We start from the raw sequence: 14,295 nt of genomic DNA, 5'->3' as shown, positions 1-14,295 counted from the left end.
ACTTCTAATATTAATAACAGTAATACTTATACTTTTTACTAAGCTTAATAAAAAAGTAGCTAGCTACTTACTTATAAACTTAAAATTAATAAATAGCTATTTATTTATAAATAAGCTAAATATAACTACTAAGATACTATTAAATACTTTAGTAAAACTTAGTTAATACTAAGCTTTATTAACTAAATTTTTATTACTTAAAATACTATTAATTAATAAAATAGAATTAAAAGATAAACTTTAATATAAAACTAATATAAAAGGTTTTATTAGTAAACTAATTCTATAGCGTAAACTAGTCTAAAAAGAGTAAAGTCTATTACTAATATATAAAAAGACGTATTTCTAAAAAGATTAAAATTCTATATTTAGAAGTATAGGCGTTAGGTAGACTAAGACTTAAGTTCTTAGTACTACTACTTCTAGCGTAGTTAAAGCTTTTAAAATTTAGAGTAGTAAAGTAACTATTTTATAAATACTAACGTCTACTTATACTATAGTAGAGAGAATTATAATATAATTATATATTCTTAATAGCTTATAACTAACTAAGCTATAGATTATAAAGTAATAAAATGCTAAAATCTTAGCTTACAAAATTATACTTTTATATATATACTCTCTATTCTCTACTTTTATTCTTATTTTATAGCTTATAGTAAAATTAAAAATCTAAAGACTTATTAAAGATATAAATAGTAGCTTAAATCTAATACTAAAAGCTATACTAACTAAATAAGCTCTTAACTACGTTACTACTTTTTTATAAGTTTTTCTAGTGTTAGTAAGTCTATCTAAAGCTAATCTTATTACTAGTTATATTACCTTTTTTTATACTTATATTAATTATATTCTTATACTACGTTACTTATTAAAGCTTTTATAAACTACTCTAAGACTACTACTAAAAAGAAAGCTCTTAGTTAGACTATTTTAGTAATTATTATATAGACTATTATTAAGTCTATTATAAAGGCTATTATTAGAGCTTTTAAAACCTACTTTACCTATCTTATATTATATTCTAAGACTACTAAGACTATTACTACTATTAATACTATTAAGATTATTATACTACTACTATAAAAGCTTTTAATATATAGACTAAGACTTTTTATAGTTCTTTATTATAGCTAAGCTTTTAAGTAACTTACTAGTAATATATAAAAGTTTTTTTATAAGCTATACTTACTTTAAAGAAAGTAATAAAATAGTTATTATATTACTAGTATTACTCTTTCTACTTAAAGTAATCTATTAATTATCTACGCTATCTATACTTATAACTTTATATATAAGCTTAGGCTATAGATAGCTCTACTTATAAAGATAAAGGTAGCTATTATATACTAGTATAAAGCGTTTATTAGAATTCTTAGCTAAAGTAGTAATAAATAGACTAAAAAGAATAAAGTATTTAAAGTCTACTTCTAGTGTAATAATACTATTAAATAAATAGCAGCTATATTAGTGTTCTACTATTATAGTTACTCTTAAGAACTAAGAGAGTAGTTATCTTTATTAGCTACTTAAGTTATATTATATTAATAGCTAAAGATTAAATATAGTAAGGTATTAAAAAGTTTCTCTTCTTAGTAAGACCTTAAAAGTAATATATTATTAGTTAGAAGCCTTAGTACTAATAGTAATATATACTAAATATATTAAAATCTTAAAATCTTCTAGTAGTTCTAGAATAACTTTAAAAGCTAGGCGTCTTTTAATATCTTTTTACTAAATAGAGTCTGCAAAATTAGGTATAAGACACTAATATAAAAGGTTAAACTAGCTTTATAAGTAGACTTACTATAAGTTAAACTTTATACTTTAATATATAACTATAGTATTAGCTTTATATAGTTAGAAAAAAATTAATATAATTATTTTAAGCTAAGAGCTCTATAAATTCTTTTGCTAGCAGTTTAATTTCGACGCTAAGGTAAACTCTCGGGTTGCTGTCCTGATCGAATGTCGTACTTTAGATCGCGTGCTCACATGCCTTTTGTTGCGGCAGCTGCAGGATAAGCTCTGCGCGGCGTCAGCGGCGCCAGGGTTGCTAACCTGTTCGAGCGACGCGCGGAGGCTTCGGACGCCTGAAGAAAGCATGGCAAAGCTTGAGGCTGGACGCAACTTCCCCTTCAATATCGACGAGGAACTTTGTGTTTGATAACCGCTGATTGCCGTTATTTCTTGCGAGCGGCAATAGAACTTAATCCCGTACGCCACAGCATTCCAGAAGGCGAAAGACGCGTAACCTTGGATAGAGTTGTAGCCCCAACGGCTGTCTTGCTCGGTACCCAGATATTCCCGGCGGAAATGTGCACCTGCTTTATGGAGTAACAGCCGCGTCGTGGGCCTCCCAATCCTACGCCACAAGTATTGGGAAAAGCTTTCTTCCATTGTGAGTGGTCCAATGTCTTCAACAGGACTGCACCAAACCCGATGCGGCTTCGAGTGAGGGTGATCACAGGGTCTTTTGCAGTGAGTGCCACAACAGCCGTACCAGGGTTGCACGCAAGCTCCAGCTCAAGTGAGAGCCGTTAAAGTTTGAGCGGTCCGCCTACGAAAGCTTATCTTCTACTCCAACGACGCTCTCGCTATCCTACTACGCTGGCAATCGTGACGCGACACCCTGCTTGATTGCATTCTGGTTAAGCCCCACGCGACACTACAATGGCTTCCGCTGCAGAAACCCAACCGGGGCTGTACAATGCGACTGACGCGAAAGGCGACATCGAACGTAGAGGCAGCGTCGCAAAGACAGAGAAAGGGAGGTGGGAAAGATTATGGCCCGTTATCGCATGCGGCGCGGGTCTTTTCAGCGATGGCTACCTCAATAATGTACGCAGAACTCGATCCCAAGAAGCGACACCCAGAAAATTCCCTATGCGACAACCACAATCCCCATCCCAAAGCACCACCATGATATCCGAATGGAGATCTGAACTGCGAGAATGGAAATGCTGATACAGGAATTCTCAGATAATCGGTCCAGTCAATACGATGCTCAAAACTATCTACCCAGACTCGTATGCGAACTCGTCCGCTCAAGCAAACGTCTCGAGTATTACTTTTGCAGGCACGGTCGTCGGCATGCTGTTCTTCGGGTATACATCGGATCACTTTTCGAGGAAATGGTCGTTGTTCACCTCAACCATTATCATCATCCTATTCGCCATCTTGGGTACAGCTTCATACGGAGCTGGAGGTAGTCCAGGTGGCCTGTTGACGGCGCTCGTTGTTTACCGTTTCTTCCTCGGAATAGGTACGCCGGAATGCATTTATATCTTCCCGATAAACATACTGACATGCAACAGGTATCGGCGGAGAATATCCAGCAGGCAGCGTCGGCTGCGCAGAATCTACCGGCGAACTCAAGCAAGGAACGCGAAACAAGTGGTTCATCCTCTTCACCAACGTGCAGATCGACCTAGCGTTCTTCATCAGCGCCATCGTCGCGACCGTCGTTGTCCTCGCTACGGGCGAAGACCATCTACGAGCCGCCTGGCGTATCTGCCTGGGCATCGGAATCATTCCACCTCTTTCGCTGCTATACCTCCGATTGAAGCTACAGGAGCCCGAGGCGTTCAAGCGCGAGTCGCTGGCCAAGGCGAAGACACCATGGCTGCTGATCATCAAATACTACTGGTTCCGCCTAAGTATCGTCAGTATCATCTGGTTCATCTACGACTTCAGCGCGTACTCATTCGGTATCTACGCAACGTCCATCTTGGCCAATTTACTAGGTGAATCCGCACCGCTATGGAAGAGTCTGGCATGGAACATCCTCATCAACTTTTTCTACATGCCTGGTTGCCTTGCTGGTGCTTTTGTCGCGGATCTACCTTCCATGGGGCCCAAGAAGACGCTATTCATTGGTGTGACCTTGCAGGGTATCATCGGCTTCATCATGGCTGGATGCTATCCTTGGTTGAACAAACCTGAGAACGTCGCCGGATTCGTCGTGGTGTATGGTGTTTTCCTTGCGCTGGGCGAGTTTGGACCCGGTGATAACATTGGTCTGGTTGCTTCCAAGACGTGCGCGACGGGTATACGGTATGTCACTTTGTCGCATTCCTAAAGCTCCAGTTTCTAACTTCTAGACAGAGGACAGTACTACGGTATCGCCGCGGCTGTGGGCAAGATTGGTGCTTTCGCTGGCTCCTACGCTCTTGACGCACTACAGAAAGCTGCAGGCGATGATGAAATCGCTGCGGGACGCAACCCCTTCTTTGTGGCTTCCACTCTTGCCTTCGTAGCTGCTGGGCTGGTATTGCTCCTTCCTCATATCGGCCAAGATACAATCGATCAGGAGGACGTTCGGTTCAGAGAGTACTTGACGGCGAATGGATACGATACCAGCAGCATGGGCTTGAAGAGTGCAGACGCGACGGGTACCGAGAGCGACGACAATGGCGCTGTGCCGGTCGAGCAGACGTATGGAAAATAAGTAAGGATCATTTCCAAGGGGACAATGAGGACAACGACAGCTTTAGGTGTTAAGAAACTGTTTCCATACGAATGCATCTTCGCTACAAATCACCATCTCAAGATCACTACCGTCCTTTGCCAACGACCTGTATGCACGCTCAAGAATGGGACAGCTCTCTAGAGCCGTACGTGCCAACACGTGCTAGAACTACACGCTAGAAAACTTCCGGCCTAGCGCATCATCACACTGCCGAGGCTATCTGCAAAGCCGGAGAACCTGGAAACTATTACAACCCACGTCACTAGCAGCTCCCCACCATGCACGACAGACGACAGATATACCATATCACAGCCCACTTGATCCTCCCTGTGCCGTCTTAAACTGGGCATCGTGCGTAATACCATTATACAACGGATACATGGACAAGCCCATCTCACGTGCAATTGGGCACATAAACCTAGGTACCTCGGATCACTGTTCAACCAAAGCAGGCTTAGACACCTAGGTAAAGACACACCGAGCCTCTTCGGCAATATGGAACTAGATGGCCTGAGAGTGGAACAAGCCGTGGTATCCCCACACGAAGGAAGAGACTGCGTCTTCATGTGGACCCTAGTAGGCCTGAATGCGTGTAGTTGAGCCCATCGTCCGGGCACTCTGATTCGAAAGGGAAACGATACTAAAGACCAGCTATACACCCTCTATTGACTGACAACCGAAGACAACACTGATCCAACATCCTCACCTCATACACACAGATCCGTCATTCGGAACCTCGAATCCAAACCACCCACCATGTCTCCCGCAGCCGTAACCTCGACCCCTCCTCCCACTACAAACCCCCACACAAACGGGAAATCATCTACCAAACCCGTCATCACCCCTTCTTCGACAGCCACCTCCCAAATCCCCGCATGGGTCCAACCCGACCTCACCCGTCTCCTCCGCGTAGAGCACAACCCCGGCTCCTTCACCTCGCGCTCCGTCTCCCTCGTCAACCTGCCCCCCGGCGCAGTCTTCGCGCGCATCACAAACCCCACACCAGCAACGGTAGCCTACTCCTCCGTCCAAGCCTCGCGCGACCTGCACATCGAGCTGAACTGCGACCTCGTCTACATAAACCACAGCTGCAAGCCCAGCCTGGTGTTTGACATGCAGCGCTGGGAAGTGAGGGTGTCTGAGCAGGGAGAGGGTCTTAAGGAGGGTGATGAGCTGACGTTCTTTTACCCGAGTACCGAGTGGAGTATGGCTCAGCCTTTTGAGTGCTTGTGTAAGACGGAGGCGTGTGCGGGCGAGATTAAGGGTGCGAGGGATATGAGCAGGGAGGTTTTGGGCAGGTATTGGTTGAATAAGCATATTGAGGAGATGCTTGCTGAGAGGGATGGGCAGTAGGGTGGTTGTTGATGGGAATGAGGGTTGTGACAAGAGATGTAGAAGTAAGGTGCGGGGGCAACTCGGAAATGGGTTTTGGAGGTAGAGTTTGAACTAGTCAGCATGAGCAAGGAAATAAGAACATGAGTACTATGATCGTGGATATGAGATCTTCACACCCTCAGTACCCGTCTGACATTCTCCTCAGTGACCTCCATGAACCCCACTCCGAAAACCTTCCTATCTGATATATGTCCCTGCCAGGCCTCCCCTCCCCCCTTCCTAGCCTTGACATGATAGATTACTCCCCCAGTTTCAGTCATCAGTGCCTCAAAACCGATAGTACTTTCGCACTCCTTCCTGCTACCATAGCTGCCAGGCGGGCGATATGTTATTAGCACGTCCGATCCCTGTGGCACATAAAGAAACGGATGAGAAGAGAACTGATCTGCGAGGTGGGATAACACTGCTTTGGCGGCGGAGAATGCGGTACAGAGACAGAGGGTGCGGAGGGTGTCATGTGACACTCTTGTCAAAGTGACGACCCAGACTGTAGGTGGGAGAGGGCTGAAAATTTCTTCCTGAGCGGTAGGAGAGATGGGGTCTTCGAGGTCGGGATGTGGCCATGAGTCTACTGCCGTTGTATCTACGTTCTTATCTCTTGGGTTGTCTCTGGTGGCTTTCCGCTCAAACGGATTCATCGACATCGACTTCCTGTCCAGTGATACCTTTGGATCGTCTTCCCTTTGCCGCTCTGTGGTCAAGGTGGATACGAGCGTCAGCCATTCAAGATCTTCCTCTAAGCGTTGGATGCGGTCATCTTCCTGGGAACGGGGAGGCATAACTGAGATGGGTAACCAGGATATCGGGTTTGTAGATGGCGGTGCTAGTAGGACAGGCGGGTCGTCCGGGTTCTGGCGATAAAAGTGGATGTGGATGAGGGAGCGGACTATGACTTGAAACTGTGGCTGGGTGACTGATGGCGAATTGCAAAGACTATCCCAACACCAGGAATGATCTTATGCTTGCATGCCGCTCAGATGACCAGCTAAGCAAGTACAGCAGACCCCATAATCGCCTGATTGATAACAGGACGTCACAAGATCATCTGTAAGCACTCTCCGGATGCGGCAAATCAACCTATTCCCTCATTAGCCAGCCCTTACACCCCTCCCCTCCCCATCACATCAACATACCTCACTATACCTCCCCTGATAAGCCGTCGGCCTCCGATCATCCATCTCCACACTCCACACCTCGCCCTCATCCTCATCCTCCAACTTGCGATACCTCCCCTTCCTGCCCGGCAGAAAATTCAAACTCTTCTCCGCATCCATCTTGGCCGCTCTCTTCTTCCGGTCGCGCTTGTTCTTGCAGATGACGAGCGTGATGATGAGGCAGAACATGCCGACGGTAGCGAGGACGGAGAGGATGATGACGACGATGAAACCGCGTTTTTCGCCCGGGTTTTGGAAGATGGAGGAGTTGGTATCTCGGGGGTGGAGAGGGGTGAGAGACATGGCGGGTGTGGCGTGGTTGTTGTGAGGATATCTAGGTAGGATGGGATGGGATGGGATTATGCGGTTGGTGTGTTGTCTTCTGATATGGTCGCTACGAAAGGAAGGAAATGGAATACTAGATCCATGATAGAGGAAGTCGCGACACGCGATATAAACGCCCTCACCTCGCCGAAAGCTTTGCCTACACAGCCGCCTCCTCACGACACCGCCTTGGTGGCCTCACCCTCTTCATGATCCCCCGCCAGGATGGCACTCCTCCCACGCTCCACCCGCACCGCCTTAAAATAGCGACGTGCGCAACATCTCCTGCCAATCGCAATAGTTCAAGGTACGCATCGTTCAGGCGTGACGTGGCCGAGTGCGTGCTGCGTTTCCGTCGTAGATTGGACATGTGCAAATGAGCATCGAATTGTTGACAATTTCGTTGTCGACTCAGCGTTGTGTGAGTTGTGCGGCACAGCCGGGGCAATGAATCGTTAGGGGATAGGGCCTTGAACGCTCAGATCGTCGTGGGTGAGACGAGACGAGATGAGATGTGGGGGGCCTGGAGTCATTGTCAGCCTCGCTGAATCAGTGGCTATTGTGGATATTGGAACTTTGATGACTACATAACGGAAGCCGGTGACGCTTATATACCGTCTAAATGGTCTCGAACAGAAGAGGTTGAACGCGATGGATGGATGAAAGATTTGATAATGGTTTGCACCGAATTCTATGTACTGAGCCGAATAACCATGATCAACGCCAGGAAATGCACAAGACCATGCTATGTACGACAACAAAAATCATTTTCATAACCCCCCTTCCCACCCAAACACCCTCATTACACGTATGCTCAATGAAAAAAGCAGGCCGAAGCCCCGACACCACATCCACCCCCTCTCACCACCCCCATCTACATCCTCCTATAATTCTCCGCCAACCCCTCAAACTGATCCAGCCCCTCAACACCATTACCAGGACAACTCCAGTCGCGCTCATACGCCTTATCGGGCAAAATCCCCGCCTCGCGCCCACGTCTATAACTCCACTGCGTACTGCTTTCCGTCTCCCACGTCCAGTAGAACCAGCCCCAACCAGCTTCAAACGCATCCATCTGGCCGATAGCAAACTGGTACAGCCATTTCTTGTACTGATCGCTGTAATTTTTCGGGTCGGCATTGGCCTGGTCGCAGGAGCACTGCGACGATTCCAGCGGACACTGCGGCTTGAGAACAGCGCCGGATTTACCGTCTTGCGCCTGCAAAGTGCCTTCCCAGCGTGTGCCTGTGTTGACGTTGTTGATGTATTGCGTGCAATCTGTGTCGGCCTGGGACCATTCTCCGCACATGGTAGGTCCGAAACCGGTTTTCTTGTCCATGGAGCGCTTGCTTTGTTGGGTCCAGGCTTCGCAGGCGAAGTTGAGCTTGTCGCGGTGGTCGAGCTTGATTTGGTCCGTGTTGAAGATGACGTATTGGTGCACGTCGAGGAGGAGGTTGTCGTTGCCTTGTAGCTTGCCTTGCCAGTTGTCAAGGCCCATGAAGCCGTCGCCGAAGACGATGATGCCTTCTATGCCGTCGGAACGGATTTGGTCGATGGCTTTTTGTGTCCAGGCGACTACTTTTTCAGTGTCGAGTTCGACGTTGCGGGGTTCGTTGACGAGGCCGTACATGGTGACTACGTTCTTGTAGCGATCTTGGGCGAAAAAGACGGAGAGCTTGTGGTGGACGTCTAGGGTGCGTTGGCCGTTCTTGTCGCCGTCTGTGCCGTTGAGCCAGTTGATTTGGCCTTGACGACCAGAGTGATTCCAGCCGTTTTGACTACCTGGCGCGCCGTGAAGATCAAGATTGACGCGGAGCCCGTTTTGGCGACAGTACTCAATACCGCGGAGAAGGTAGCGCCATGCTACTTGCGGTACGTAAACGTCGTCGTCGTATGTCTGCACGATCCAGTAGCCGAATGGGAAGCGAACGTGATCCATACCAGCCTCCCTGATCTCCTGGAAAGTCTTCTTGTTGATGAATGTAGAGTAATGCTTCTCCATAGTGTCTTTCGCCTTTGCAGGTCCGAGCTTGCTCAGGAACGTCCATTCGTCGACTACGTTGTCTTTGGACCCATACTGAGAGAAATAAGAAGGCGTAATGAAAGGCTCGAGGTTGAGCCAGCCACCGACGTTCACACCACGAATAGGTGTCTTGCCGTACTCAAACGAGTCTGAGAGTTTAGGGACGGAAGGATTTGCTTGAACATCATCGTCCCAGGAGTCGTTGAGACCGATGACCGGGAGGCCTCCGACGAGTTTGTTGGTGTAGGTAACATTGAAGTCATCGGTATCGTACCATGCCCATGGGTCCAATATGCCACCTCGGTCCGCTTCTGGTACGCTGTTTCGGTCCTTTCCGGCTAGATTGTCGTTTTTTGGCCCCGATGAAGCCGCGGCGGATCCGCTCCCTGAGCTTTCGTCATCCTTGCCTCTGCTCGAGTGCAATGCAGCGACAGGTATGACGATGGCCAGGATGATCACGACGCAGACTATGGCGAATATTATGCGCTTTTTCTTCTTCTTTCGTGCCAGCTCCTCTTCTGTGTATACTGTCGGCGGACCACTGCCTGCACCTCCGCGCTTCTCCATCATGAACCGATATTCAGAGTCGTCGTCGATGCCACCCTCTTCGGCCAAGGGTCCGCTGATAACGCGCCGCTTCTTCTGTTCTGTACGGTGTTGCTTCTCTTGCCGTCTTCGTTCCCTCCGCTCGTCGGCCTCGGACGGGGTGTATTTTGATTCGTGTCTGCGTCGTCGTTCTTCCCGTTCATCATCCGTGTATGCGCCTCTTTTCCTCTCTAACTCATCGTCGGTCTGACTTTGCTTCAACGCGGCAGCCTTCCGTTTCTCTTCTCGCCGTTTCCTAGCTTTCTCCTCAAGCAATGCGGCATCGCTCTCTGCAGCGCGTCGTCTGGCTTCCTCCTCTTGCTGCTCCTTTCTCTTCTCCGCTCGCTCATGCTTTATCCGCTCCTTCTCTAGGTCCTTCTCCTTCTTCCTGACCTCTTTCAGGTATTCATCGTCGTAGTCGTAAGCTCCCCAGCCCCCAGCCTTCTTCGCATTGGTCTTGTCGAGCTTTGCTAGTGCATCGAGACTCAGAGGAGCTGAGCCTCGACTTCCCCTTCCACTCCCGTCTGTTGTAGAATTGCGCCGCGATCTTTGAGCTTTACGTGGTGCTGGGGATTCTTGCTCTGTGTCGCTCTGGTGTCTCGACCGCCGGGGCGGTTTTGGTAGAAGGTCGCCTGAAGAGTCTGTCGCCCTGTGTCCCTTTCTCCGTCTTCCTTCCCGATCGTAGACTGCATCCTCACCGCGGGATTCTCTCCTCCGCCGCCGCTCAGGATCGACGTCGCCATGTGATTCTCTGCGCCGTCTTCGTTCGTCGCCCTGTGGTCGTCTTCGCGACGCATTGTGCTCGCGGTCGCTCATCGAAAAGACAGGGTGGTCGTGATAAGTATACGTGCTTCAAGCGAAAGCGCGGTGTAGAAACGTGGGGCTGGGATGCACTTCATAAGATAGCTGCAAAAGCACGCAAATAACAAAAATGCGTTCAGTCGTGTCTGCCACCACCCGGGCGCATGTGAATATCGGTAGCGAATATGTATAATCGGCGGCTGGGCACATGCACGAGGTTGGGCTTGCTGGGATGCCGTGTCGTTGCTGGGGTGATGAGGTGTTGACGGCCTGGCCTGACGTGGCCGAGCGCTGGGCGCCACGAGCCGCTTGGATGGCCATCTTGGAACTGCGACAAACTTGGACACAGAACACGGAGTCGGTCCTGTGTGAATGCTATTGATATTTGACAAGGCGGGTATCACAGGCGACCAAGTTCTCAGCACGTACTTGGAGTACTTGGTAACGCAAAGCTGCGTATGCCTTGGTGGCTGTGTTACAAACACAAACAGAGTGCACAACACAACCTCTAGAGTACAATAGCGTGTCACATACCCCCCAGCATTTCCTTGAGAATAACATCGCGTCATCACAGATTACCCAATCTTGACGAGACCGTTGAGTCCCTGCGCCCTGCGATCAGCAACGGCAGGGAAGAAAGATGTGCCGCCAACTCGCTTCCGCGGATGACATCATAGCCCCTGTAATGATGAGCAAGCCTGCCCTTGGAGGCTTGGACCTCCACGCTCCGTTACTTGGTGCAATTCGTAAAGATTATCGTGCATTGTTAGATCTGTGTGTGGTATCATAGCTGGAAATATACAAAAACAATGCGCCAATGGCCATAGGGCTCATCATGACCCTTTACCCTTTTCAGCCAACCATGCCTGTGAAGGCCCACCCGTGCCTCTCTAATAAGCCGGTTTTGGGTGATCGTGACGATTTAATGAGAGTACCGCTCTACAACGCCAATCCAGTTCGCCACCCAGGTATTGCGGACGTGCGTTATTCGCAGCATGCGGCGCGGCAGTCCTGTCGGAAGTGGTGGTACATGCAATTCGTGAAATGCGAAGCGCTCATAACAGTTTCGTGGGCAAGCTTATTCAAGAAGCCGAAACACTTTGTGAGGACCCAGTAGCCTCGGAAGACGCTGTCTCTTTCCCCTTGTCGGCTACTTTCTTCTCGTCGTCGCTGTAGAGGCCGTGTTCGTAGATGTAGTCGACAACCTTGTCGGGGATGTAGTAGCGGATACTCTTACCCCGCTTGCGGAAGAGCCGGATCTTGGTGGACGAGACGTCGTTCTGGATGAGTTGCGGGATCACACGAATGTTCTCTCTCCACTGCTGGAGCTGTACGAGCGCATCGTCTGTAGCATGTTAGTGGTTGTAGAACGTTATGTAAGGAGAAACGTACCAATATCAGTACCGCTGCGCTCAAGGATAAAGGCACCGTAGTGACCCAAGATCCTACTCAGATCCTCGCGAGCCCAAAGGCCGGGTGTGCTCATAGTCTGGATCAGGTCGGCGCCTGCGAGAAGCGCCACATGGATGCGTCGCTTCTCGCCATTCTCGCTCGCGATCCCTCCCATAACCTCGTTAAGCTCATGGTCAAAGTGGTCGAGCACCTTGACTGTTGGGAGATACTCCTTGTGCAGCGGCTCCCACGGGTCAACGCCGATCCAAGTCGAGCTGTCCTGTACGGCGATCCTCGTCATGTTGATCCTGTGCTGTGCGGAAGCCAGTCCGGCTTTCTTGTATGCGTCGCCGACAGGGCTGAAGAAGCCGCCTACGACTTCGTAGTCGGTCTCGAACTCGCAGTAGTCGGCCGCCTCTTCAAACATGCGCAAGTGTAGGTTGGTTGGCGGAGAGAATGAGCCACATGATACGAGCACGAGGGGCTGCTTCTTGGGGTTTGATAGCGTCTTCTTCAATCTCTCCTTGGGAAATGTGTAGTTGGCGAGCGACATAGCCTCGGTATTCGGGAGCCCGGCGTCGAGCAGGATGTCGCGGTTATCCGTCGAGGACATGGTAGCGACGGCGATTTTGCGTGGAGCGATGCGCGGGCGGATAGCGAGGGGTGACTTCGGAGGGGTGAGCGGGCGGCTATGTAGTGATGGACTGCGGAGGTGACGGCGGGGTGGGGTTGCGGTCGCAGCTGGGATGTGCGCGACAAAACTAAAAGTCCAAGTCAATTGCCGGCGGAAGGGGAGCATTTATGAGTGAAAGGCTTACGAATACCGCGATAAACGGGGTCACCGGGGACTACTAGGAGACTAGGCGGTAGTGAGAAGTGAGTCGATAGGAGCCTGGTTATGACGCGGGGGCAGCGAGGCGATACCCGACGGACAGTGTTTTAGGCAGTGGGCGCGACAAAGCGGATGGTGAGACTGTGAAAGTGGACTGTGAGTGAGACGGATATAGGGAAGCAGATGCACAGGGTGAGCCGGCCGTGGAAGAGGGGGACATGTTGTACCATGCCCTTTTACACTTTCAAGGTTGCTTCTAGGCGGCCGTTTGGCACTGGAACGCGGGCGGCGGGGCTTTCCAGGGTCACGATTTTGCCTGCCCTGCGACCGCACATCTCGCCGTGCATGGTGCCATAACTCCATAACTCCGGCGCGCCACTCGCTCTGCGCCGTAAAAATTGAAACGCCTTTTGCATCCGAAGACTCGCCAAATCGCAAGCGAAGTCTGCAACTGCGCAGAGAGAAGTGGGCAGCTCACGTGCGCGTGGGTGTGTCGGCATTTCCCCGACCCCACAGGTACCAACTGTGTTTTGCAATTAGGCGTGAGCCGTGGGATCCATATGCTGAACAATCCGCGTGCTTGGCTGTGAAGAGGAAGGGATTGCTTGTCTTATTACTGAGTAGCCCTGGCCGTGACAGAAGGCGCTAAGCATGGCTAGAGATGGCCTGATTACTCGATGCGAAACCGCGGGAGCGACGTCGGAGGGCTGCGGCTAGCATAGCAGGAAGGAGCTATATCTGTTCCCTTTGAAGCTGGCCTGGATTGCTAGATATTAGTAGAGTTGAACAAGACGTTGTGTAGTTAGTCCTCGACACCCCAATTGAAGCCATGCCGCGATGCTCTCATCCCAGCCTAGTCGGGCTGAATGGAACACCTCAATGGTCAGATAGACTCCTTCACCTTAACGAATTTTTCACCTCAGTAATCGAATATGGAAAGAGAGAGTGCCAACTCATCGCCTTGGTGACCTCACCTCACTATTCTGCGGTGCTTCTGGCAGGCGCGGGCCAGCAGGTCGGATGCGGCAACTGCGACTCGCTCTATCGATAACAACAGAGGCGCTAGGCAGGTCACGTAATTAGCTCCCTCTGGCATACAGGTGGATATCGACGTCCAGTATTCGCCAGCGCCAGGACAGTATTACCATCTCTTTCTATTATCCATCGCACAGCCAGAGCAGCTCTCTCGTTTGCTCTGTTTGCTGAGACCCGCTACTCTCGCCGCCGCTACCGGTCCCCGTGTGTTTGCACCTACCGCACTCGCTTGAGCACACGCCTAATGGCGCGTCCTTGATGGCCTCCAGAGGACCTCGTGAAA

General features: G+C 49.4%; 5 protein-coding genes across 5 annotated transcripts; 2 read left to right on the top strand and 3 right to left on the bottom strand.

Moving 5' to 3' along the window:
- Positions 1-3,003: 3,003 nt before the first annotated feature.
- Positions 3,004-4,450, top strand: J4E83_006018 (uncharacterized protein; the record flags this gene model as incomplete). The annotated part of the gene is made up of 3 exons (XM_049332933.1): positions 3,004-3,265; positions 3,318-4,056; positions 4,108-4,450. 3 exons carry the CDS (start codon positions 3,004-3,006, stop codon positions 4,448-4,450), a joined length of 1,344 nt encoding a protein of 447 aa, XP_049188175.1.
- Positions 4,451-5,227: 777 nt separating this feature from the next.
- Positions 5,228-5,824, top strand: J4E83_006017 (uncharacterized protein; the record flags this gene model as incomplete). The annotated part of the gene is made up of 1 exon (XM_049332932.1): positions 5,228-5,824. One exon carries the CDS (start codon positions 5,228-5,230, stop codon positions 5,822-5,824), a length of 597 nt encoding a protein of 198 aa, XP_049188174.1.
- Positions 5,825-6,166: 342 nt separating this feature from the next.
- J4E83_006016 (uncharacterized protein) lies at positions 6,167-7,323 on the bottom strand (the record flags this gene model as incomplete). The annotated part of the gene is made up of 3 exons (XM_049332931.1): positions 6,167-6,175; positions 6,454-6,765; positions 7,000-7,323. 3 exons carry the CDS (start codon positions 7,321-7,323, stop codon positions 6,167-6,169), a joined length of 645 nt encoding a protein of 214 aa, XP_049188173.1.
- Positions 7,324-8,218: 895 nt separating this feature from the next.
- Positions 8,219-10,768, bottom strand: J4E83_006015 (uncharacterized protein; the record flags this gene model as incomplete). The annotated part of the gene is made up of 1 exon (XM_049332930.1): positions 8,219-10,768. One exon carries the CDS (start codon positions 10,766-10,768, stop codon positions 8,219-8,221), a length of 2,550 nt encoding a protein of 849 aa, XP_049188172.1.
- A 1,067-nt stretch (positions 10,769-11,835) lies between these two features.
- J4E83_006014 (uncharacterized protein) lies at positions 11,836-12,758 on the bottom strand (the record flags this gene model as incomplete). The annotated part of the gene is made up of 2 exons (XM_049332929.1): positions 11,836-12,098; positions 12,146-12,758. The coding sequence occupies 2 exons, from the start codon at positions 12,756-12,758 to the stop codon at positions 11,836-11,838; spliced, it is 876 nt and encodes a 291-aa protein (XP_049188171.1).
- Between the last annotated feature and the right edge of the window lie 1,537 nt (positions 12,759-14,295).

Source organism: Alternaria metachromatica (genome assembly GCF_023757995.1).
Source record: "Alternaria metachromatica strain BMP 0045 chromosome Unknown scaffold_12, whole genome shotgun sequence".
Classification (NCBI taxonomy): domain Eukaryota; kingdom Fungi; phylum Ascomycota; class Dothideomycetes; order Pleosporales; family Pleosporaceae; genus Alternaria; species Alternaria metachromatica.
The sequence above is the reverse complement of the archived record's forward strand: the minus strand, read 5'-3'. Positions and strand labels throughout refer to the sequence as shown.